This window comes from Pygoscelis adeliae, unplaced genomic scaffold (assembly GCF_000699105.1).
Source record: "Pygoscelis adeliae isolate BGI_AS28 unplaced genomic scaffold, ASM69910v1 Scaffold311, whole genome shotgun sequence".
Lineage (NCBI taxonomy): Eukaryota > Metazoa > Chordata > Aves > Sphenisciformes > Spheniscidae > Pygoscelis > Pygoscelis adeliae.
The window spans coordinates 1,105,768-1,130,662 of record NW_008824118.1 but is presented as its reverse complement, the minus strand read 5'-3'; the positions used below and the strand labels follow the sequence as shown (position 1 = coordinate 1,130,662).

The 24,895-nt window shown below is 42.9% G+C and overlaps 1 protein-coding gene across 1 annotated transcript; it reads right to left on the bottom strand.

Moving 5' to 3' along the window:
• Positions 1 to 7,568: 7,568 nt before the first annotated feature.
• LPL (lipoprotein lipase) lies at positions 7,569 to 18,075 on the bottom strand (the record flags this gene model as incomplete). The annotated part of the gene is made up of 9 exons (XM_009334315.1): positions 7,569 to 9,740; positions 10,739 to 10,843; positions 11,976 to 12,158; positions 12,974 to 13,094; positions 14,200 to 14,442; positions 14,681 to 14,914; positions 16,840 to 16,951; positions 17,588 to 17,767; positions 17,902 to 18,075. Coding segments are annotated over 9 exons (1,398 nt in total), but the record flags the coding sequence as incomplete, so codon positions are not given.
• Positions 18,076 to 24,895: the final 6,820 nt, after the last annotated feature.

The window sequence follows — 24,895 nt, the reverse complement described above, 5'->3', positions numbered from 1 at the left end:
CCCCCCGGTTTGTGAATTTGTCTCAGCATTGTTAAAGAGCAAAGACCTTTCTTACATTACATTGCTCTTTCACACAGCAATGGCTGAAGCCTGAATATTGATCAGTGTTTTCTCCTCCTCTGCATCAACCCTTGCTGCTTCCAGCTGCTCAGGGTGTTACCCTGGACCTTTCTTTCTTTCTGGAAAAGTTATTCTCAGGTTTGTACTCTGTTGTTAACTCAGTAGAGGTAGGAGGAACACAGCTATGTTTCTTGTCAGCCTGCTTGTATTAAAGAGCTGTGTGTCTGGCTACTCTTCTTTATAGCACTTCACATGTCTGTGCATGGTGACAGCAACATTGTCAGGTTTTCTCTTACAGGAGAAGATGGCACAGAATCAAAGTTACCAAATCAATGAAAGTGCTTTGCTGGAGGCAACAGAAATAGCGTTGACAGAAGCTGCCTTGTGATGTGTTCTCCTGTGTCAATCCTTAACCAAAAGATGTGGTTTACTCTTGGTCCTGGATCCAGACTATTCTTCTCTAAGCTTTACATCCACTGTCTGTTTTCTGGCATAGCTACTGTCACATTGCAGATGGCTTTCCTTAAGGCAGAGAGCTGTGCAATGCTTTCCCCAAAGTAGCAGCACTTGAAATCCCCATCTTGAGTGCTACAACAGTGATTTAGGTGTTCCCACAGGTCAAGATGTTCCACTTGCTCATGACATATGTTTATCAAGAGATAGGAGTTAAGGGGTCTTACTGTCTCTGCTTTAATGTGATGGTCCTTCACTACCTGGTTGTATTGATTCTTTCAAAGTGAAAATGTATCAACCTAGAAAGGCCTTGTATCATAGGAAAAAAGTTCAGGAAACCAATTACCGGAGTTTTATCAGGCTCAAATGCACCACTGACCAAGCTTGACCTGTAGGGAGAAGACAATTAATCCTCTTCTCCTGCAATCAAACTGTTTTTAATATAGTTATGGGGATTCATCAAATCCCTGTTCCAAATCTTCAAGCACCTCTTCCAAATCTTCAAGCATCTCTTCCACAAAGAGCTGAATTTATTTCCACTCACCATCAGCTTACATAATGTAAGAAAGTCTAGTATGGTGCAGTGGTAGGAGAGACCTGAACTCACTGCAATATTACTCTGTGGACAACCTTTCCTTCAGTCCCATATAGAGTGTGCTACTTAATTCAACAATGAAAGTGTTTCTCTTCAAGGATTTAATATTCTTTGTCTCATCTCTAGAAACATTAAACATAGGACTCAAACTCAACTATATAAAAGATACATTTGGGTGTTTTTTTTGACTAACAGTAGACAAGCATGTAAAAGTTAATCCTCCCAGCAACACATATACTTGTGTGGGAGACCTTGTAGGGAGAAATATGTTCCTGCTTAACAACACTGTATGTACATCAGCAATGAGTACTATAGAAACGGGACACGGAGTGAAGAGGATATCTCTAGAGGATATGGATCCAGCATCCTCAAGATGCCATCAAGTTGCACAGAGGAAAGTCCAAATAGGAGACTACTTCTATTTCTTTAAATGAACACACAGTGTAATCAACAGAAGATCATTTCACAGGTAGGTCCTTTTATTCTGCTATGTTAGGTGATCAACTCGTGGAGGACTTGGAAACACCTATCTTGTTATCTCAATATGGTGCCTTTCTCTCCCCACCTGTCGTGGCTTTTAGACCAAAAGCTGGTGTTAAAGGGAACCTAATAGGACAGGCAAAAAAATGTTGCAGAGTCCTTAGAGAAGTAGCTGGTGCAGGTTCATCTCCCAGCTGGCTTGAGGGGGGATAGTCTTGCAAAGAGGTTGCAGGTTCATCTCCTAGCTGGCTGGAGGGGGGATAGTCTTGCAAAGGGTAACACACAAATTCACCAGGCTCCTGTGAGGCCATGGGACAGGGAGCACAGGGGCATTGGTAGGGGGAAGAATGCTGAATTCTGCAAACTTGGTCAAAAGACAAATGAAAGGAGAAATGGAAAACAGGATTCAGCAGCAAGCTAGTATAAGTTTGGGGAGAAGGTCATAGAGGCTTAGTCATACCTACATAAAGATGTCCAAGCATCTGGTCCAAGCTTGGTAAGGAAATACAAGTTCTCCTCTCTGGTTATTTAAAAGCTACTTTTCAGAGCTCTTTGCCAGCTTGGTCACACTTTGTCTGCAAGAAAATGCTCCCATGTAACTGCAGTTTTTGCTACCCCTAAGATGCCCAAGGATGTCTTGAAGGCAATGGGATTACTACCTTGACAACTAACAAGGTGCCATCATGGGGATCCTGTCAGAGAATGGCCAAAAACAAATGAAGTGATGGTCAGGGACCAGTTACTCAGAAGAGGTACCACTGAGTAACTGAAATGTCTCACAGAGGGCTGCTTGAGCACTGACAAAAAGCCCCAAATAAACCTTGTATAGAAGGTTTGCCCTCTTGCCCTCCTCTGATGCCTCCCATGAAAATTCAAAATGATGCTTTCAAATGCAGAGGGGAAAAATGACACCCAATTTTGAATGCTATTGGGTGCTTACGCCTTCCATTAAAAAACATCCAGCCACAAAAATGCCATTGTTTTTATGCTCCAAATTTAAATCTACGTGCATTAAGTAAGGGAGTAAAGTTACTGTCAAAAGAATGTTCCCCAGCATTTCCCTGATTTCTCCCCAGGGTCTTTAAATTCACTGATGTTAAAAGAAAAACAAAGAACTACAGCAAGGCACATGAACACAGCTCTATAAATAAAAAAGAGAAAAAAAAAAAAAAGCAAGCATCTTCCATTTCTTGAATTGGCCATTGTGTAGGCATTTGCTTACTCGATCACTGCTCTGTGCTCAGGACATTAAGACTGATATTGGAAGTAGTCTTTCTGTCGCACTGAGCCTGGTCTGTGTCTCCTGTCTATGGCCTGGGAAATAAAATCAGAGAGATTAAGATCTGCTTTTTACCCTTGTACTGAAAAACCTTGCAGGCAAAGGGCAAAATTTTGCCAAGATAAACAAGAAAATTTGGCTTAATTTTGTGTCTGGGTTATAAATACATTAAAAGGGGGGAAAAATTAGTCATATATAAATAATAGCTCGATTACATTCAAGACTATGTGGGTGGGTGTTCTGAGTGGAATAATTTGCTAAGGCAGAGCTCTTCTTCCTTGCTTTTCCTCTTCCTCTTAATTTATTCTTCTTGCTGAATATGCGCTTCTACTTTTTAACCTTTATTTATAATCTTGTTTTTCATTGTGTAATCTGGGTGATCTTTCTATAATAGGTCTTTATACACTTTTCTTTAGGATTGGTTTGTTATGTACTAAACATTTTTAATAGATATCAACACACTGTAAAGCACTTAAGTGTATACCTAGCCTCATGTGCACACTTCCATTTTCTTGATGTCAGGAGAATGTGTATTTAAAATCAAGGGAATGCTTAACAGCTTTACTGTGCTAGTCTTGGTATGGCTGATTTCACTATATTACAGTACAGTACTGTACAAACTGCTGTAACACCAAAGACCCCCTCTTCCCTCTTGCCTCTTCTTAGACATTTCTGCTCGCTCTTTTTGCTTTTTGTTTTGTTTTTGTTTTGATTTCTCTCAAAATTGACACTGACATGTAACATAATGGTCCAAAATTTAGACTTCTGTCAAGCCTCCTGGCTGTTGAACCTCCCTGCTACAGGTCAAGAAACCACCTGCTCTAGCTATGCTATTTCCCATTGTGCAGCTTGGCAGCAGTGAGGAATTTAAGAATCAGTGTGACCATGCCTGGTTTCAGAGCAAGACCCAGCAAGGGTCTGGAAGGGGCACACTATCTGAGATATGGGGGTAGCGTGCCACACGGAGCAGGGAGCTGGAGTTACATGAAAGCACCCCTGAGATGGCTCCCATTGCCCATGGGAACATCTGGCCTGCCAGCAAGAAGGCCAAGGCAAACAGCTGGGTTTCCTTGGGATTGTCTTAATCTCATACCCTCCTACAGGAGCCCCTAGATGTTAAATGAGGTATTATGTACCGTGTCTTCCTCTCTCTCTATTTTGTTTTTCTTTTTAATTTTGATTGGGTGCTATTTACATCACTGCAATTATGCTGTTTGCTCTGGCACCCCATAGGTAAGCAAGTCTGTACTGGCCAGGGGATGCTGGGAATATCTGTGAGAAGTCATCCAGAGCTGGTATTTAACCTAGTGCCTGAGCAGATCATGACCTGACATTGTATGCAGTCAGTTTGGTAACAATGCATAAGACGAGCAAAGGCAAGAAAGTTTGAGCTGTGCTTTCATTTTAAAACTGAGGTATCATGCCAGGTGTTAGGAAAGCACTCAAGAGCTCACATTGCCAACAAAAAGACTTTTCCCAGCCTCAGTGGGGTTTGGATTAGGCCTCACACTGTGAGAGCAGGGTTTTCCTTTTCACCAGAGCACAAGCCTGGTAGCCCTCTCCTCACATCCAGAGTCAGCCATGGGAGAGGTTTTTAATCCCAAGGGTTAAGGGAGCCTTGTGCAGCAGCAACCTCCCAGGCTGCGGGAGGAAACCCCAAAAGCTCCTGAATGCAGCATGCCACAGCAAGGAAGCAAGGGCCTCACCAGAGCCTGAGGACCTGGCAAGGAAACCTTTTGAAGTCTTTTTTTTTAGTGCTTCTTTTGAAGAAGTGTGGCTATTCTTAGCATCTTTTCAACCTGTTCTAACATGAGAATCTGTTCCTACTGCTCCTAATTTCCATGAAGCGCCTGTGCATACGAAGAAGTGAAGCTGCCACTGGCAGTCCTCTCTGTTTGAGAGTGTCCTTGTTTCACTACTTAGAAGACTCCAGGTTTACAGCTAATTGTGGGTAAAAAAAACTTTGGTAACTGGAGCAACACGAGACATGTCCTCACTTCCTGGCGCTCTTGAGGACAGACACATGGCCAGCCAGGCTGTCTCACTGCTCACCAAGTGGTTCAACATGGTGGGGTGATGAACAGTAACAGAGACTCTCCAGAGTCATTGGCGAGAAGCAAGACTAATGGTATCAGGTTACTTCCCACGGGAAGGGCCTACAATGAAGAACATGGTGTTTATCTGACGTGAATGGTTGGGAGATTACATCATTGGACATACACTGCACCCACACACGAACACCTGCTACACCCAAAGTGGTCCCTGTTTAGCATCTGCTTTTCTGATGTGGATGCATTGTTCTGGCTGAGCTAACTTGAAATGATTTAGGGAAGCATCCTGAGCATTGCTGAGCAGAGATAGCACCACACACGGATATAAAGGCATTGTTGAGACAAGCTCTACATGGGATGTTCTGCCAAATGGTTCCCTTCCCTTCCTTTTCTCATTTCCTTGTTCTCCTTCAGTCACTGGAGAATGCTAGTCCCTTTATTTGTTTATGTGTAAACTGGTGACATTCCAGACCTGCTACAAATACATTTAACTAGAAGACTTTTCTGGAAAGAGGCAGCAAGAGAAGCTGGAAATTTCTTTCCTGAATGATGACTTGGTAGCAGTTGGATTAGTCCTTTGGACCTGAGGATTTTAATATTGCTATATTTGGATTGACAGAATCAGAATATGGACAGCCCTGCATTGACAACTGTAAAGAAAAAGGAAAATACTACAGCTACTTTAATTCTTCCCTTTTATTGAAAATTTGTTTTCAGTGTCTTTTTTTGACCAGCTTCAGAAACAACACATTTACAATGTCTTGCTCATCCAAAGCAGCAAGCTTCTGACATTTTGTTCACAGCACAGAAAAAAGCAGACACACAACTATATCTGAAGGGAGAAAACCATTTTCCGCAGCTAGTTATCACAGTTTGTGAAGGAAAAAAAAGCATTGGTTTACAAAGATGTGGGATTTATACAGGCCTTCATGATTTCAAGGCTTGTGGAAATCAACCACCCACTTTACAGACATGGAAAGAGGAATTGTTTTCTCACTGCTGAATCAATTGAGTGCTTTCTCAGCTTTTATAGAGGAACTAATCTTTGACTTCAGATGATAAGCTATTATTCTTGCCCCCTGCAACCTAATGTTTAAAGCGTGTGCTCCCTGATGTGAAACCAAGTACTGCCTTTCAGGCACGTATGAAGAATATGGTGCATCAAGGGGAGTCAAACCAGCTAATTACCAAACTGCTAATTGAGTATGGAGACACCCACAGACAACACATTCATTGCTGGTTCCAAAAATTTCTCAGAATGCATATGGAGGAATAAAATCTAGGCATTAGGTACTTGAGTCAGGAATTCCTTGCCTTGCAGGTACATTGGCTGAAATCCTTTTCTTCACCCTTTCTTTCCAGCCAAGAATGCCTTTTTCCGCCTGTTCAAGCCATTGGTTAGCCATGGGACAGCCTATCCCCCCCGTAGCCCTCTCTGGAGACAGTTGGCAGGGTGAGCAGCGATCATCACCTTTCCTAATGTGGCTGGGCACTGCAGAGCAAGATGCAAGAGTAACAGGGCCAGGGATGGTTCTGAAGGCCACAGGAGAGACCTGGGTTCTTGTCCCTGCACCAAAAACTATTTCTCCGCTTTACCTAATAATGTGTTTAGTATAGTGAGGTTGCTGGGGCTTTGAGAGAGTAGTAGTGTCATGGTGCTTTTAGGAAATGTGGTCACAGGCCTTGTCTTGTACAACTGTAGGAGTCCTTCCAGTCCCCCAACCCAGCCACTGACACAAGGAAAGCAGCAGTATCCTTGGAACACCTGCTGCCAGCACTTCCATGCACTCCCTCTCTGTAGATTGGGTTCCTCCCCTGTCTTCCCTCTCCTATTCATTCCCCCAGGATACTCCCTTCCCTTCCCCCTTCAGTTCCTCCCCTACCCTCTTTTACCCCTCTCCCTCCATGCATCCTTTGTCTTTGTGCCCATCCATTTTCCATTGCATACTTCCCTCTCTGCTTTCAAAAGGAGTGAAGCTCTGCTCCTGTCAGTCTCTTTGACCAAGGAAGAGTATTGGAAGCAGTTTCCCAAGCCAACTCAGAGCTGCTCTAAATACTCCTAATGTTGTCCCCCACATGCATGTCACTACAACTCTCCTCGATTGTGGCGCTCCCCTTCCAGTGACCTTGGTAAAGCTTTGCTCTGCATCACACACAGCAAACTGTTCTGGTGACGACCACTCTTGAGCTCAGATGTGCTCACGTGTGGGTCAAAGCGATTTTTTTTCCACTGTTACTCCCTTAAGTGGTAGTGGTGGTAAAGGATTGGTAAAGGGTCAGAACATCTCTATTTTTGCACAGGGAGGAGCAGAATCATAGTTCTGACATTTGCCAAGAAAAAGAGGAAATGAGCCTTTCAAAGGAAGGGCTTTATTAAAACAGCATGAAACTTGAAAGCCACAAACTACAGATGACCAGCTACTTCTCTTGTGATAGGGATACTTGCTGGCACATAGTGATTCCTTGATGTCTTGACACAGGAGCTTTGTATTTCCCAAAAGGAAATGGGAAAAAAAAAACCAAACACATTGCTTTAAAAAAAAATCTTACCCCATCTTTTCACCCCAGAATCCAAGTAAAAGGCTGTGCCCTTCACATAAAAGATAATACAGCAGATTGTTTCATCAAAAGGAAACTAGTGACTTTGGCATCAGTTTGAGAATTTTATTAAAACCATAGGTTTCCATTCTGTACAAAACAGAGGAGCTTTCTTTTTAAAAAAAAAAGTATTAACCACATAGGAAATAATGCACTGTAAGTGGTTTGTTGATAAAAACCTCTCTGAAAGCTATATACAGGATTAATACCACACAACTGTATTAATGTAGAGACTGTCAGCAACTTTAGCAATATATACAAACTACCTTTACACACATAAATATCTTATTTACAGCTAATAAATAACATCCAAAGCTAAATCATGTGTCCTCATGTACAAGAACCTTCACTATTTTGTATCCAAGTTCTGTATGTGTTTGTATCTGATCCTGTATTAAGAGCACACCTGTTCAGACACTTTATTTCCAAAGAACTTGACTCTTAAGAGAAAATGGCAACAAAATGTGAAGTCTACAGGGAATAAATCATTCTATTTATTTTTAGAGGTCTCAAATGCAGTGGCTCAACACTCAACCCCACCCTCAGTGACTCACCATATCTCTGCTGTAGTTTAAAGGTTAGGAAATCAAATGTGAGCAATTTCAGAGTTATTAATATTCCAAGATATTGCACTGTTTAAGACTTTTATCCCCAAATATACTAGCAGCCACAGCTGGAAAAAAAAACCATCAAACTGTGCACATAAACGCGTACATGTTGGGTTTGCTTTCAAGATGGGATGATATTGGAGAAATCACCACCTCCACATTGTCTTGCACACGCAGGAAGAGACTACAAAAAAACAGCATCAATAGCTCACATTACACTTCTCCAAGTGTCTACCTTCAAGACCTTCTGCCTCCCCAGTATTTCGTTTATCTTCTAGAAAGCTCAAAGAGGGCTACTGAACCTTTCAGAGCACTAGAAAAATTACATGCTACTTAAAACGGGGAAGCAGAATGCCTTCAATATATCTATTTTTGGCAACTTGCAGCATATCTAATTCAAGTGTTTTTCAGAGCATTCATTCTTGTGCATCACACAATCAGGCTCCTTTTAACTGTCACAGCTTCTGCTCCTTGCTGAATTCCACCTCATGTCAGAAAATGAAGCAGCTCCTAGGATCTAACACTGTATCACAGCCAAGCAACAAACCAAGGTGGGTCACCAGCAGTCACAATTCCAGTACAGGGAAGCATGAGCATACTTGTCACCTGTCAAGTAGATTCATTTGCACTGAAGACTGCATACAGCAGCCATAACATTTGGTGTCAAAGAGCAGAGAAACTGTCTGTTTTGGCATACAGGATGCAAGCATGGGGGGAAAAAAGGGAAAAAAAAAAAAAATCTGTTTCCTGCAGTTTCTGGTAGCTCAATTCCTTTGCAGTTCTTTACTCGCACAATGTTGGAGGCTAGATGATTTCATTTTCAAGGAATGAAAGCACAGAAGAAAAGTTGAATGTCTGCATAGGACACTAGTATTGCTGTCTTCTCCTACAACTGCTATTTATTCCAGGGTAAGCCACATAGAACTATATAGCTTAACAGATCACATCTATTGCTAAGCAGCACTGGCATCTACCCCCAGTAAAACACATTCATAACCACAAAAATTCATCCCCATATTAAGTCAGTCCCTGACACCTTTTAGTAATACACACAGCAAAGGTGTTTTTTCACATGAGAAACCTACTCATTTGCTAAACACACACTTGAAGACAATGAACTCTAGCCACTGAACTGTCTGAAAATTCAGTTAGCCAAGCCGGAAAAAAACCTGTCCAGTTTCAGAAGACTCCTGAAAAGAAAGAAAAGCCAGGTACAGGGCTTTGCTTCTTTTCAATAAATACTAGAAAATTGCTATAGAGGTTTTGATGTCAAGAAACCTTGTCACAAGGCACCATGATTAAGCAAAATTACTTATTCCTTCCCAGCGCTCAAGCCTTTGGCAAGTTGTTTTGCAAGTTTTTTTGTTTTTAACTATTTGGATAATGTATTTTTATGGTTAGTAACTTTGTATGCTGAGACTTCCTTACAAGAAGTCTCCTAAGATAGCTAGGAATAGCAGGCAAAAAGCCAGCAGCAGATAAATATTTCTATATATTTGGTTCTGAACATTCAGTCCATGGGGATGAACAGACTCTCCTCCCCAGTGTGGAAAATCTTCATTCTTGTCTCTTAAGCAGACTCATGAGCAGAATTTTCTTTAGAGGCTTTCTTGGCACTGTGGGGAGAGAAAAAAAGACAGATAAGGTGAAGAGGAAGAAATAAGATACTTGTTCCTTTTTGTCTTATTTTTGAGACTTAAGATTAAAAAAATACTACTTAACAGGAAAATAAATTATGTGCTCAGGCTTTTCCCAGCTGCTGCTTTGTTTTACACATCAGATACACACAGAGCTCTCAAGGCCTCCCCAGGTCATTGCCCTGAAGTGAAGGTCGGCACACATGCCTTTTTATGCAGAACTAGATCTCAGTCTACAAGTGTCCCCATGAGATCTTTCACACACAGCAGTTGCACTAAAATAAATATAACCACTTCTGCAGCTCAAACTTTAGTGGATAAAGTCCAAATAAATCTGGCCCCACATTTCAAAGTTTACTCTGGGTCAGAAAAATTATTGACCAAAAAATTAAAGTGCACCAAGGGCTATTAAACAAAGACTCCATCTCTGATCCAAATCAGAGATGCAAGTCTCAGGAAGTCACTCACCTGGCAGTTGCCAGCAGAAAGCAGTGTGCCAGGGAGAGCACCTGCATATGCCTGCTCAGTTTCTGTACCAGCCTCTAAATCTGCTGCTGGCCAGTGAGGAGGGAGGGCTCTGGACTGATTCAGTATGGACATCTGGTTGTTCTTCAATTAAGGGTAAGATGTAGGGCATCTTTAGATAGAGGCATGCTTTCCTCTGTGTTAGTGTCTTGTCTGTAAAACCTCTCTAACAGTCATTTATACTTGGCCACCGTGTGAATGTGAGAGCCAGTGACTTGTACTTGCTTTTCAGACATGCTAACAACCACACAAGGAGATGTTAGCAGAGAACCAAATTAGGGGTTTTCAAGCTGCCACAGCTGCCATAAGCAAACCCCAGGTTAGTCTGAGTTGAGATGCTTCTGAAGCCTTGAGAAGACTAGTGCACAAGTCGATTAAATCAGGGAGTTTTATTAGATCCTCCTACTATCACTCAAGTTTCCCAACCCAAAAACAATAGTGATCACTCATACCCTCCTCTCTTCCTGTTGACGGGCTGCTCCAAGCATTTCACAAATATTGCTGCCTCTTCTCCTTTACCGAGACGCGAGGTGCCATCTCGAGAACAGAACACCACCCTGTGGAATAAATATTGGACAATCACATGACTGAGCCAGACATCTCTTTTTAACCTTAGGAACAGGACTTGTACTACTTTACAAGCCTGTGAGAAAATTATTTTTAAAAAAGAATTCTGTGACAAAAGAAACACTGTGCAAGAAAAACTGGTAAACGCATTATGCATTGACCTCAAACTGTAGCCATAACTTTGGTCCTTTGTATAAGATCTTCTTGTGGCTAAGAGAGCAGAAGCTCTATATCAAAGTCTCTTGGATCTTTATTTACACCAGTCCTGGTGTGACTTTTGTCAGGCGAATGATCTTAAAAGAAAGTCTTACTCCCCCAAATGTCTGCAAACAAAGGAGGTCGCCCATTCCAGCAAACCTGAGCAGTTGCTTTTCTATTTATCAGCAGTTTCCCCACCCCTGTATTTGTTCAGCTCTGATAACTGTTCTCTGATAAAATGACTGCCTTGTTTATTCAACGGAGGAACATACTATTCACAATACTGCACATACGACACGCATACTGCTCTGGGTCCATTTTCTGCTAAGAGATCTCATGTCTAGTGAATATGAGTATTCCAAAAGATTCAGGTCAAAGCAGTTCTGTTCAGACTTTGCTGTTTTAACATTCATGCATTAGCAGTGTCCTGCAACAGTCTTATGTTTCAGTTTTCACCCACCATTCAAGTATTCCCAACTCCTAAGAAAATCCAGCTTAACGAAGCAATGATTTCTTGTGCAAACACACTTTTGTAAGCATTTCTAAAAAACTCCTTCTAAGCATGCTATTCACAAGAAAACTTGTGCAAATGTCCAGCAAGAGAAAGGAAGAGGAGAACTGCAAATACAATCAGAGATGCTGGTTCCTGGAGATCTTCTCCTGCATATTATAACTAACCTGAGGCACATGAGTGGTATGCAAATGAATTATGTGGGAGTAAAACTACAGATTGCAGATCCCAGTAGAAGCAAACAACTGAACCTGGCTGACATAAATGCTGGTTTGGTGCCACCGGAGCACCAATTATCAGTGCTGCACCCATTTGTAACTGCTTTCCATGTTTTGTCCTGCTCCGAGATACCAGGAATCAGGAAACACTGTCAATTAAAACTAATACAGCTTATAACAATCAAAACAAGTTACTTTTTCTGAGTTTCTCCTGACTTCACTCTGACCCTCTGGATGTCAAATGTAAAAGGAGTCCACCAGTCTGACCAGCTGAAGAAGGTGTCTTTCTCCCACTGCAGCTTCAGCATAAGCAGGTCACCAATATCCACTTCTGCGTAAATCAGGAAGGAGAAGGTCTTGTTTGAGGAGACTTCAGGCCTGTGGGGAGGGGAATAAGGAAAAAAACAAAAAAGGCAACTGTTGGACAGATAAAGAAAATTAAGGGAAAACACAGAACCAGGACTTTACTTCAGAGAAGAAAGAAGCAACCTTCTCCATAGTTCTGATGGATAGAATAAAGAAAAAAACCACCTTAAGCTTTTGTAGAGGCAAAAGGAAAAGCTTTCTGCAGCAAGGCTGGTAAAACCCTGGGACAGACTGCCAGGCAAGGGGTGTCTTCTACAGTGCTGGTGGCTCTCAGAGAAGCCAGACAAGCACCAGCCAGGAACAGTTTAGGTTCCTCAGAGTAGAAAACAGACTTTGGTGCTTTCCAGACCCATTCCCTGCCAGCCCAGGTGCAGAGATGTAATCACAGACTTCTGTTTATTTGCAGAGCTGTGGAAGCAAATCCCATGTCTCCCTCAGCTTCTGCACCAAGGCCTTCAGACCCATCAGACAATTAACTCCAGGTTGCAGTCTGCTTTTAAGGAGCTTTAACACAGCTGGAACATGGCATAAAGATAGTGAAAAGAGAAGAAAACAAGAAACCTGCCACACCAGAAAAATTCTTATTAGGCTGAGCCACAAGTCAGGCTTCATATTTCCATGTTTCAGATCTCTTAACAAGAACAGCTCCTATAGAGCTTAGATCATTAGCTTCAGCAGTGGATGCATCCCCTTGATCAAGGACAAGAGCAGATTCTGAGACCCTGTAAGATTCCTGTAGCTGGAGCTAGAACAAGTTTATCAGCTGGGGCTTTAGCAGATTTAGGTAGACTCAATAGTACATTGCAGTTGTTTCTGTAGCTACTCACAGTGTGAAACCAATGTTCTCACTCTCATCTAGAGTGCCATAGAGAGAGATCAGGAATGGCTGGTTTGTCTTGGTCATATTAGTCTTTCCAAAGAAATGGATCTTGACCTGGTAATGAAAGACTGGAAGAACACAAGGGAGGCCATTAGGAAAAAACTCAACCTCCAAAGAGACTGCTGGTGACAAAACCACCCAAAAATCCCCATGTAAATCCTAGGCTGGAATATGCCAACATCACTAAACTGAGGAGGTTAGTTCCTTGCAGGTATCCAGGGAACCATTTTTGTGAGGAGGTAAAGATTAGGATGCAAGGGAATCACAATAAAAAACACCTTTGCAGTGCTTGCAACTAAACTCTGCATTTAAGTTGACTGCCACTGTAATAATCCTAAAGTCTGCAGTATCGCCTTCAAACCTGTTATAAATGTGTAAGACTTGCTGTCTTGACTTGAAACAAGTGAGCTGTGCTCTCCTCATACAGGAGCCTTGGTGAAAAAATTCAACCCACTGACACTGCATATTAAGCACTAAATGCCAACAAAACACTAGTCTTGCAGCTGTTCTAACACCGCAGGAATGTGCCCTCTGATTGCTGGTCTGTCACACAATGAGCATACCACAGTCAAAGCTAGGGAAGAAAAAAAAAGTAGTAAAATAAAACTCAGAAGCTATTTCCCCAGCTGAAAGTCTTCCAGTTCTTCCTGGCAATGTCCTTCTCAGACCTACCACTATGGCAATGGGAATCAAGAAGTGCTGTGATATTTAAATGAGGGCTCGTGCTCCTCTGGCAAAGGCATTATGAAAAGCACAAGTCTGATGGTTGCACATCTTTAAAGAAGTTGATCATCAGGCTGAGCTCTCCTGATTATTTTCCCAGCAGTAGGACAAATTCATTTGGATGAAAAATACTGAAAAAATCTGGAAGACTCAGTTGTTCCAAGTGACCAGGCCGCAGAGTAAATCTTTTTAATTTTGCTACTTGGAAACTTGTTACAGAATACCTTCCTTTTTATATTCTACCCCCCACTTCCACACCTTGGGTAAGAGGACACTGTTTTTCTGAGACTGCATTTTAGCTTGTGCTTAACGGCAAACTGCAGGCAAGCTTCACCCCTGCTCGCCACAGGCACCAAAGCAGCAATATTGTCACCTGCAGCACGCACCCACCCCGACACACAGCTGAGCAAAAGTACCAGTCTTGCTCACCAGTAAGCAAGCAGGACCTACCTTTATAGGGCATCTGAGCACGGGTCTTCAAGTACATTTTGGTGTTCCTCTTTGTTCTCACTCTGTTGACCTTGTAACCCAAATTGTTGCAGCGGTTCTTCCGGCAGCTCAGGCAGAGACCCTTCTCAAAGGCTTCCTTTGTGTTGCAGCGGTAGGCCATGCTGGGCTTTTCTTCATAGAGGAGGGAGTCAATGAAGAGGTGGATGGATCGTTCATGAGAACATTTCACCAGCTGATCCACATCTTGAAAGAAAATGTGTACTATGTATACACACATGCATATAATGACATAAACTCCTAAGCAATGCTGTCAACAGGTACAATCCGCTATGCCAGAGCTGGGCTTTACAGGGTGACTTTTAAAAGCACTTAAAAGAACAAGTTCCTGTGCCTCTCAAAGAGATCCTTGCTTGCAGAAAACCTGCAGGCTACTGAAGATCTCCCTTTGGATGTTATACTGTTTGTTTCACAGCAGCCTCACCTGCAAAACCTTTTTCAGCAATCAGACGGAGCGCTTCTCCCAACTTGCAACCTGGCTGGAAACCTCCACCATTAGGATAAATATCAATGTGTCCAACAGGCTTCTGGATCCCAATGCTGCGGTCTGGAGAGCCTCGAGTGTAGGTGTGTAGGACATCCACAAAGTCAGCATCATCCGGGGAGAGGCGGGTGAGGGCATCAGCATACTCAAAGGTAGGACCAGCTGGATCCAGCCCTTTATGGGGCAAAGCACAAAGAAAAACTGAAATTGTCTGCCAGAGACACTGACAGAGATAACAAATGCCAAACTCAGCTACTAGATTGGGCTGGAGTATTGCATACGGTATCAGTGTCACTGCAGACATTACAGCAGGATCATTTAAGAAGCATTCATGTATACAGGAGAATCAAATACACTGCCCTGAAATGCTGTCACTGTTTAAAAAAAATAAGGTATATGTAAAGAAGCCCAGATAACTTCCTCACAGCTGTAGCATTTCCAGTGGATGGAAGAAACAAGCTAGTAAATATTTTCTCAATGTCCTCCTCTTGTCAAGAAACAGAGGAATTGTAAAACTTCTATTTGAAGTCTCTGAAGTGTGGAAAATGTCTTGCTGCTAACTCCCTGCTAGGGGAACAAGTGGGAAACATAAACGAGAGCTTCACTGTCTACCCACTGCCTAAGGGGAAGGAGGTTATTATGGTAAACTGTCAAGCTGCAGCAACTCTGACATTAAAAACACCCAGAACTATTCTGCCAGTGAACAAGTACTGTCTCTTGAATCCAGACAGTTACTGAGAGATGGCTGAAGGTAGAGCTGAAGGGACATGTCTCTTCTGCAGCCCTCAGCTGGGGACAGGCACCTGGGTCACCCACCCCTGCTTAGCCTTACCCAGTCTGGCCTGCCTCCCCTTGCTGTGAGGACTTCAGGGACCACATCCCATCGCTCCCTGTGCTCAAAGGTGATGCTGCTTTCCCAGGGAAAGGTTCATCTTGCGCACTGAGGGCAACCGTGAGGGTGTAACGGAGGGCTACTGGTATTTGAGTGATTTGGCAGCCTCAGTGAAAGCAACAAAGCTGCAGCTGAGAGAAAGGAAGGGTAGAGGGACTAGTGCTTTGGCCTCCTGATTTTAATCTGCCACCTCTCAGGAGTCAGCCTTTCCTGATGCGACTGCTGCATAGCCCACCCCCCAGCATGCCTGTGGATCTGGGATCACAGCCAGGCTCAGACGGAAGGGCAAAGGGTGCCAGGAGGAAGGAAGCTAGGCTCCCATTTGAACACAGCTCCCAAGCTCTCTCAGCAGCGAAGACACCACAGATGAGTGATTTTCTTAGCCTCATTTGCTGACGTTGGCATTTCCTTTGTCACCGAGATCAGTGCTAGGGGGTCAGCTCTCCAGGTGCTGGGCTACAAACCAGCCCCTGAATGGCCGTGCACTCTGCCTCGTCTAGCACACTTCTCAGCCTCCAAAAATCACCCTAAGCAGACATTTAAGCATGCATAGGAACAGGGCAAGCATATACGTACTTCCCTCCCCTTCCCAAAACTTTCCCAGTATTATTTTCAGCCTAGAATATTACTTGAGCCTGTTAGGATTAATTTTTTTTTTTTTAAAGTAACCCACAGTGGATCTCTTCTGATTATCTGCCCAATCTCCCTTTGAGCCCATATAAACTTCTTGCATCCACAGCATCCCACAGCAGAGAGCTCTTCAGGTACTGCACCCACTGCAGGAGGATCTACCTCCTGGTTTTAACAGCTCCCACCAGCTGCAAGGGATGATCGCCTGGATGAAGACAACCAGCTGAAGTTCTTGTGCTGCAAGAGATACTGTGACCTTCTCCAAGCCATGGAATTGGCCAGTCTCTATCACATGCCCCCCTTCTAGTCTCTTTTCATGGCCAGTTAATCCCTGCCTACTCACTCATCTCTTGTGCAGAGGCAGATCAAGGCTTCTCACCCACCACCTTTGTTGTTCTTTTCTGAACCTTTTCCATTCTACTACAGAAATATCAGCCCTGCTGATTCAATAAAGAATGAACACATAACCTAAGTACTGCCAACAAACAACAATTATTCTGGTGATTTTCCAGGGGAACATAATATTTCAGCATGGAAGAGACAGGACTCTCCACTCTACAACCACAGGTTTTCTTACCAGTAATTCTGTTCACCTTCTTCTTGGTCAGGCTCCCAGCAATCCCAGCAGCATGAGCACCTAGACTGTACCCCAGCAAGTGGACGTTGTTGAGAGGATAATTGAATTGCTCCTGCAGAAGAAAGCAATTTGTTTAAAGTTTGAAGTCAAATGGGAAAACATCAGAAGACACAGGGAAGATGTTTTGTAAACACTGGGATTTCTCTTTGAGCCATGAATAATAGAAGAAATACTAAATACAATTAACATAATTTTTTGCCATACTAGGTCACTTGAGTCAACTAACTTAAGGCAAAAGGCTAAGCAGAGAGGAATGCAGAATGAAGTACAGAACACAGGGCTGTGTATTATATTGAATGTTTTCAGCCACCCTCTCCCCACCAGTTTCTGGATCTCCTAAGTATTTCCCAAACGCAGGGCAGATTTCTGTTTCCCAAAGGCTGGCTACCGTATAATATATAGTAACCTGTCTTTCATCACTACCTCTCACAAAGCCTTCAGAAATACTGTGGACTGACAGGGCTCCACAGACCACAAGGTGAAGTTTCCAGAATGCGCTACAAAAAGCCTCCTTGTATAAAAGATAACCATTAAATTAAAGCTGGGGTTTTACCAGTCCAGCAAAAGTACTGTCTGCAACAGCTTAACTCCATCTACCCAACAGGAGATTATTAACACAGCTGCATCATTGTACATAATGTCCTAGGAGACACAACAGCAATGTGAGACATGTGACTACATGTCTTACCTCCATCCAGTCAATAAACATAGCAACATCCTTCCCCACCAGCTTAGTGTACGCAGCGGACACCGGGTAGTGCTGCTGCGCTCGAATTAGCCAGTCCACCACAATGACGTTTGAATCAGGTTCCCTCTTGTACAGAGCATCCACCAGCTTCGGGACCCAACTTTCATACATTCCTGTCACCTGTTGGGGTTTTTTTTAATTAGAAAAGGAGACATCTTAATATTATCTGTGGTGTATAGACACCTCAGCTGACACATCTAACACAGTTTATCAGGAATGCGGTTAAAGGGGAGATTCCTCCACTTTCTTCTTACCGTCCACCCATGGATCACCACAAAGGTTTTACTGGTATGGTTGAAGTTGCACTGTGCCAGGCTGTCCACCTGCCCAGGGACCAGGTAGCAGACATCCTCGTCGGGCTCTGCAGGCGTCCGTAAGGAAAACTTGCTCTCAATTCCCTCGAAATTGGTCTCAGCTTCTGCTATGCAAGAGCAGAGGAAACATACAGCAGTGTTTTAGGAGTATTAGGACAAACAGTTCAGAAGTCATAGGTACGATGTTGGAGAGGTATCAGGAACAGTCAAGAAATGGGACGTGTGTTTTTCATTTCCTACAGCACTCCTTTTGTGCCACAGCAGCCATGTAAAGAGGAAATCAAAGGGTGAAAATTGCTCCCCTTCCAAGGTCCTGCTAAAACAGTGAGAATCCAGCCAGCTGTCAGAGAGGTATTAATTCCTTTTAGGAGTCAGTATTTTCCTCATTACATTATTAACAGGAAACCTGTGAATTACCACAGCAATGCAGAAAACTGCACAGGAAAGTCATAGACAGCACATGCAGGAAAGCAGCAAGTTCCTACCATACTATTACATATTTTGGTGGTGCATCTTCCACATCACTTCATCAATAATCACTGCCTAACAAGGCTCTTTATAGCACCCAGTAGCTGCAGTGCATTAAACATAAGAGCTGCAAAGTCACCACTGTTTTACTAAATGCTAGTTTTAACTTTCTATCAACAAAGAAAAACAGCAGGTGAGAAGATCAGACACCTGTTAAGGAAACTGAACTAGTAAAGCAGAAGTCTGTATTTTGAAGGCGGTATTTTTTCAGACCATCTGATAAGCAATACTGCAGAAAAAAATCTTCCTCTGCCTGATGCTATTTTGAATCCAGGGTAGAGGGGGGGATGTGAAGATCATGTACTGGTGGTAACAAAGCATGCGATGGCCTGAAAAGATCACTTCTTAGAGAACTCCCTCCAGCTTCCAGCTTCAAAACATAAGTTTTCCTTTCTGCTAAGGCAGCGAAGCAACTTTGGGCTTCATGCTCACTACTTCCTTTGTCTAGGAAGAAACTTAAATGTCTCCTCTTTTTACATCTGATTCAACACTTAAAAGTACCTCTATATCCAGCAGACCCTATAACTAACTGTGGACTTAAATGCCAAAGCTTTTTGAAAACCAGGCCTTACTTTGGCAACTTGCATTTAACAAATATTGATTGCCTGTTTTCCAAGTGCAGCTGAACTCAGGCCCACTCTGTCCCGCTCAGTGTTGTGTTTCTGGCATCACGACCACCAAACTTTCACAAACTCCTAAACACACATTAATGAATGGCTCCAGGTCACCGTAGGGAATGCAAAGGGACACAGTGAAGACCTCATGCCAGACACGCGAAACAAATTTCCACTCTCCTCCTTTTTCCCATTGCGGAAGAGGTTTTCTATGATAACTGGTAGATTTGCTTTTTTCCATAAAGTTGTGCTGCATCACTCTGAGGTGATGAATAATGAACTACTCTTTTTTTTTTTCTAAAACTTAGTTTTTATGGTCTTCTCATTCAAGCTACCATGCTCAGCAGGGTACGACTTATGCCCGACCTCACTCAGCCCTCAGGTAGCTGTAATAAAGTCTAGGAGGCTCCTGCTGTGCTTGGAGGGCCACAGAAATGAGGGTCTAACCTCTTGCGTGAGGTATAAAACCAGCACACAGGCTGGCAACAAATGCTCACGTACAAGCCTCGGAGAGACTGCTGTCATCTGCAATCAACGGCTTAACATTGCCTGAGTTCACCAGGAGTTCTCACCTGCCGAAAACAAGTCACATGCAGGGAAGTAACAAGAACTGTTCACTGAACAGAGGCAGTGCTCAGCTTTAGGTTTTGACCTTGACTATGTTAGGCTGGCTAGCTAATCCAGGATAATTACACTGAGGGCCCCTTTCCTGCCTCCTTCCCCCTAAAGAAGGGATAAAGTTTATGGAATACACCTTTCTCCAAACCAGTAGAAGTATTCACATAATGGTGACTATAGACTATAAAACTTTACCTACTGAAAGCAAAATTTACCAAACTAACTAAATGCTGATCTTTCTCAGAAGTTGCCCCTTTTTTATACTTTTGCACATTCAAAACTTCATTTTCTCACCAACTGAGACTACAAAACCCCTTTCTGAAACAAATCTCTAGACTTACACTATTTACTTTTTGGCCAGAAAAAGAAAAGTCCCAAAGGCTGATTGGTTAAATACCAACTGTAACTTTTCACTCAGCAGTGAATCAGTAAAACCTTGAAAGGAACAAGAACAGCTTTCAACTGTAAGACACACAATGCAAGGACTTTCAATTATGTATATTGCTGCCCAGCACAGGAAGGCAAACAAAAACAGTCCACCTGCTCACTAGTTAATAGTGCTTCCTTTCACACTTAGATATCATTTCCCTTCTGAATTAAACCTGACTGATAATCATCCAAAATCTAAACTAAATTGATATCCTGTCTTGTACTGTGTTTTCAAATGCATGCAAGAATTTGTGTAAGTTCAGACCACATCTCCTTTGGAAATAAGCTTGTAATAGGCTAAATTCACAATTCTAAGTGCACCGTACTTCACAAGCTTAGAAAGATTGCAGTACAGTGGCATCTACCACTGAAGATGTGCAAAGCGCTTCACAAATATTCGTCTGTTTCAGCCTAAAAATCTTTGGGTGGGATTTAAGGACACAGGAGCACTGAGATGCAGTCACCACCAGGAAAGCAGCAGCTGCAAAGCAACTGCCCATGAGTTAGGGAAATGGCAAAAGGCCACTCTGCTCACTTAGCTATGTTGCATGAGGAATTAGAAAGTCAGAAGAAGCTATTGTTAGCATCTTTTATGCTCACAAGAAGTGTCACATTGTCTAATGTAGACATATGCTCAGTTCTCAGCAGCAAGATACACTCTGGATGAGAGAAGTGTGTGCAGTAGGGTTTGTTACGGACTTCTTAATGACATGCTCATTAAGAAACTACCCTCAAAAGTTGCCTGAGTTTGACTTTGCAAATTCTGTACGGCTCAGAGCGTAAGATAACTTGTCTGCACCTCATGTTGTGCTGCACACATGCTGCAGTACCACCTCACCTCCCGCCTTCTGCAGATTACAATTTAGAAATACAGTACATACATACGTAATAGTATGTACACACTCACCACACATACTGACATCTGTATGTACCATGCTTTAAAACTGCAGCAGAGAAGCTACAAAGCACATCACTTCAGAAAACTAGCATTTCCCACTTCTACTTTTGTACCTCATAAAGTATCTTGGTCTATTTAAAAAAATGATTCAGAACCAAACTTTGTCATACATAGACTTTTGTCACAGATCTTTTCCTCATAGATTTAAAGTGAGAAGTCTCCTTGAATCATGTCCTAACTGAGCTAGTCAAACAGTTGGGTCTCATTCTTACAGCCTTACTCAAAGCCAAAGAAATACAGAGACAGTCAATGTACACACTCACCACTGGTTAGTTAATGATGTGTTTTAACCCAAATTAATTAAACCAGGGAAAAAACAGAAATGGGGAGTCTTCAGCATGTTTCTGAAAGGTGGATAGAAATTTACCTGAATTTGCATCAGGTTTTACATAATGTAGATACAGAAATTAGATAAAGACATTTATGTGTATCCGTACTGAGACACTGAAGTAGCTTTTAGTGACAAGAATACAAGTCCATTTCTAAACAAGGCCTTGAAGAGAAGCAGACCTGGAGGTAAAAATGTGTAGACAAAACAAATCCACGCTTTTGCTAAAAATCACACTTTCCCAGGCTTAGTTCAGCAGAGGTATAAAGGCATGTGTTCTGTACTGCAAAAGCTTCCAGGCACACAGCTGCAAATACAAGCCCCTGCTACAAAAAGTTTTCTGGCCACTGCTATGTGCTTACAGTTAGCAAGGTGACCTACAAAGGGATTATTTAGGGAACTGGAAAAGGGAGTGGAATTTAGCCACCAATTTCAGACCTGAGCTGGCTCTTCTAACAGCCTACAGGCTGCATTGCCAAGCTCCATCATTCTATCATGCTCTGCAAACTTTCTGATGCTTTCCTTACACCTCTACTTACAAAACCTCAGTTTTCATGTTTTAAAAAAAGCTGTCCTGTATGTCAAGGTATAGAGAATATTGTAGAACTCAGAAGAAAGTGCAAAAAAAAGCTTAGAAACTGGGAAGAGTCAGTAGTTTCATTTTCCTGTTTAAAGCTTATGACACTTTGGACATGCAATTTGTGAAACTCCATTCAGTTAGGGATTCCTATCAATTTTGAAAGCATCCCACTGACTTTGAGCATTCTGACACAGTAGAAATACAAGTTTACACACTGATCAAGAGAATTCAGCTTCAAATTTCCTTCATGGGATGCTCAAGGTGACCTGGCAACTGATTTTCATGAAGGAAACTGTTCATCACTGGTCAGCTGGGTGGAGAATGTGAATTTTGAGGAAGTAACAGCATCTGGAATATTAATCAAAAGTTAAACTGCCCACATCAGACACAGGATGCCAAATATGATAACAAAGCATTTGCCAGAATCAGTGCACCTGAGCTATGGTTTTAAAAAGGGAATCTTTGATAAACAACAGTTTCCTAGCATTATGTACACAGAAATGGAAATACTATTAGCTAGGTGCAAAGATCATTAGAAATTATACTGCTAGACTGTACAAACTCAAGCCCACACAAGACATGCGCACACACACACGCGTACAGCAGCAAACATCTGCACATAACAAACATTTACATAACCAGCTGGAGTTAACTGGACTAACTCTTCCCCCAGCTGATAACCAGCATTAGGATCATCCATCAATCAGTCATACTGAACTCCTAAATGAGTTCTGAAGCAAACTCGTTGTCAGCTGTAATAAAGGGGCTGTATCACTGAAATGGTTACTGTTTAGTTTGATCTACACTATAAACTGAAAGCAGACCACTGTGTGTTGCTATCCCATGAAACCTACCCCACAAGTCAGGTTATTGTTTAACTTTGCTGTAAAGAAATTACAGCTTCAAGTTTAGTTGGGTCTTCCTTAATGGCAGAGCCCTGAGAGTACGTTCTCCTTCACTTCTGAGGCAGAGTAAACGGAAAGAGCAACACCTCTGAAAAGCAACTGGGCCCAAGTTCAGATGCTGAGCAGGGACCTCCCAGCTCAAGTCCTGCAGCTGGCAAAACAAGGGCAAGCTGCTGTTCTCACACTGTGCACATGGGTGCTTGCCCCTCTCCAAGGCACTCCCTGTCAAATAGATCCTTACTCAGCTGCAGCTGGGAGGCTGGTAACTCAATCCAGCAGAGCTCTTGCCATCCATCAGTCCCTCTGGGATATCTGGAATTAGCCCAAGACAATAAAATGCAATCACTGTCAGACTTTGGAGTAATATGGAGGAAAGGATGCATGAGAAAGCCGTACCATGCAAGTACTTCCTGCACAGAAGAGATTCCAGCAAACCTTTAGGAGTGCTAGTGCTCATGCTATTCTCCAGCACACTTTTGATGCCTGACAGCCTCACCTCTGCACCTTCTCAGAAATGCATTGTTTCTGGAAAGACCATGCCACATTTGCCCTGGTAGGTCCATCCCAAACACAGCCATAGCAAAAGCCAGCAGCTCACATCACACAACAGTGTAAATCTGCTGTAACCCCTGACTCTGGATTTACGCTGGTAAAAACAAGAAATCAGAATGTACTCCTAGTAATGTTTTTATCTTTTCCTGGAAAACCAATGTTGTCTTCAGCTAGAGTATCTTTTTCTATGTTGTTTATTAAATACTCTGGATTCCTGGAGGGCTGGATCATGTATTTTCCATGGTTTCAAAACATCTTTTTACATGTGGTGTGCAAGAAATAGTGCGGGACTGAAGGCTTGGATAGCTTCAGGATGATCACACAACCTGTTTTCATATAACCTGTTCCTAAGGAGAAATAATGTAATCATTAGTAAGTCTGTGGCAAATCAGTTCCTACAGGGATGAAAGCTTGCTCCGTGAAGATAGTTATTTTACTGTATGAAACTTGGATACTGTGATGAAAGCTGCTTTTGATTGCCTCCGATGGCACAAGATTGGATTCAAAGCAAGAATACATTCCTTTGGCTGTGCCCTAGCACCCCATCCTCTTACTTTTGAATACTTCCCTTCAGCTTCCTTGTACACAAAGGAAATAACAAAGGCATCCGCAGTGAAAAAAGCAGCAGTTTCCATATTCCATTTTAGTATCACACAGTAGCTCTAAGAACTACAGCCCCATTTTCTTCTAAGGCTGTGGACTTTAAAGATAGACATTATGTGTGGGAGATTACTGTCAGAAAGTGACAGGACACTGCTAACTTAAGTTTGACAAGTAGTGGTCTCCTAAAACTAGTCTCTTCGCTCATTAAAGCTGCAACCATATTGTGATTAACAGAGAGAGCATTTGTAAACACCTAGTAGTGAACATTCACACATGTTCCACCGTCCCTAGCCTGTAGGGTGCCTATACACAAATGCAGGTACTATAGGTGTAGTGTAAGCAGTCATATATGTATATACAGACACTGTGAGAGCATATCTCTCTGTTCACTTTTTTCCTAACGGATTCTGCTGCATTAAAGGCATTAACTACAACCCAAACACATTACGATGACACTGATTAAACTCAGCCTTGCCTTAGACAATTCAGACCAAAACCGGCTGGAAGTTAGGATGCAGGGCTCCCATGGGACGGGTGAGTCCCATGCTCAACGGAGGGCCCCGGCCCTGCAGGGAGCCGAGGAACCCTACCCCCGGTGCTACCGCTGTGCCAATCCACGAGGGACTCGTGGAAGCCACCTTGCTCCGGGGGAAAAACGCATCCCAAACCTCCACATCCCCTGCCATCGGCCCGGCAGGTTGTGCCTGCGCTCCGGGCAAGGAACCGGCTCCGGGTGTCCTAACAGAATGCAGGTCCACCCAGCACGGCTCTCCAGAGCCTTCCGAGGCCACCCCAAGCCACCCAGGTCCCGCAGCACCC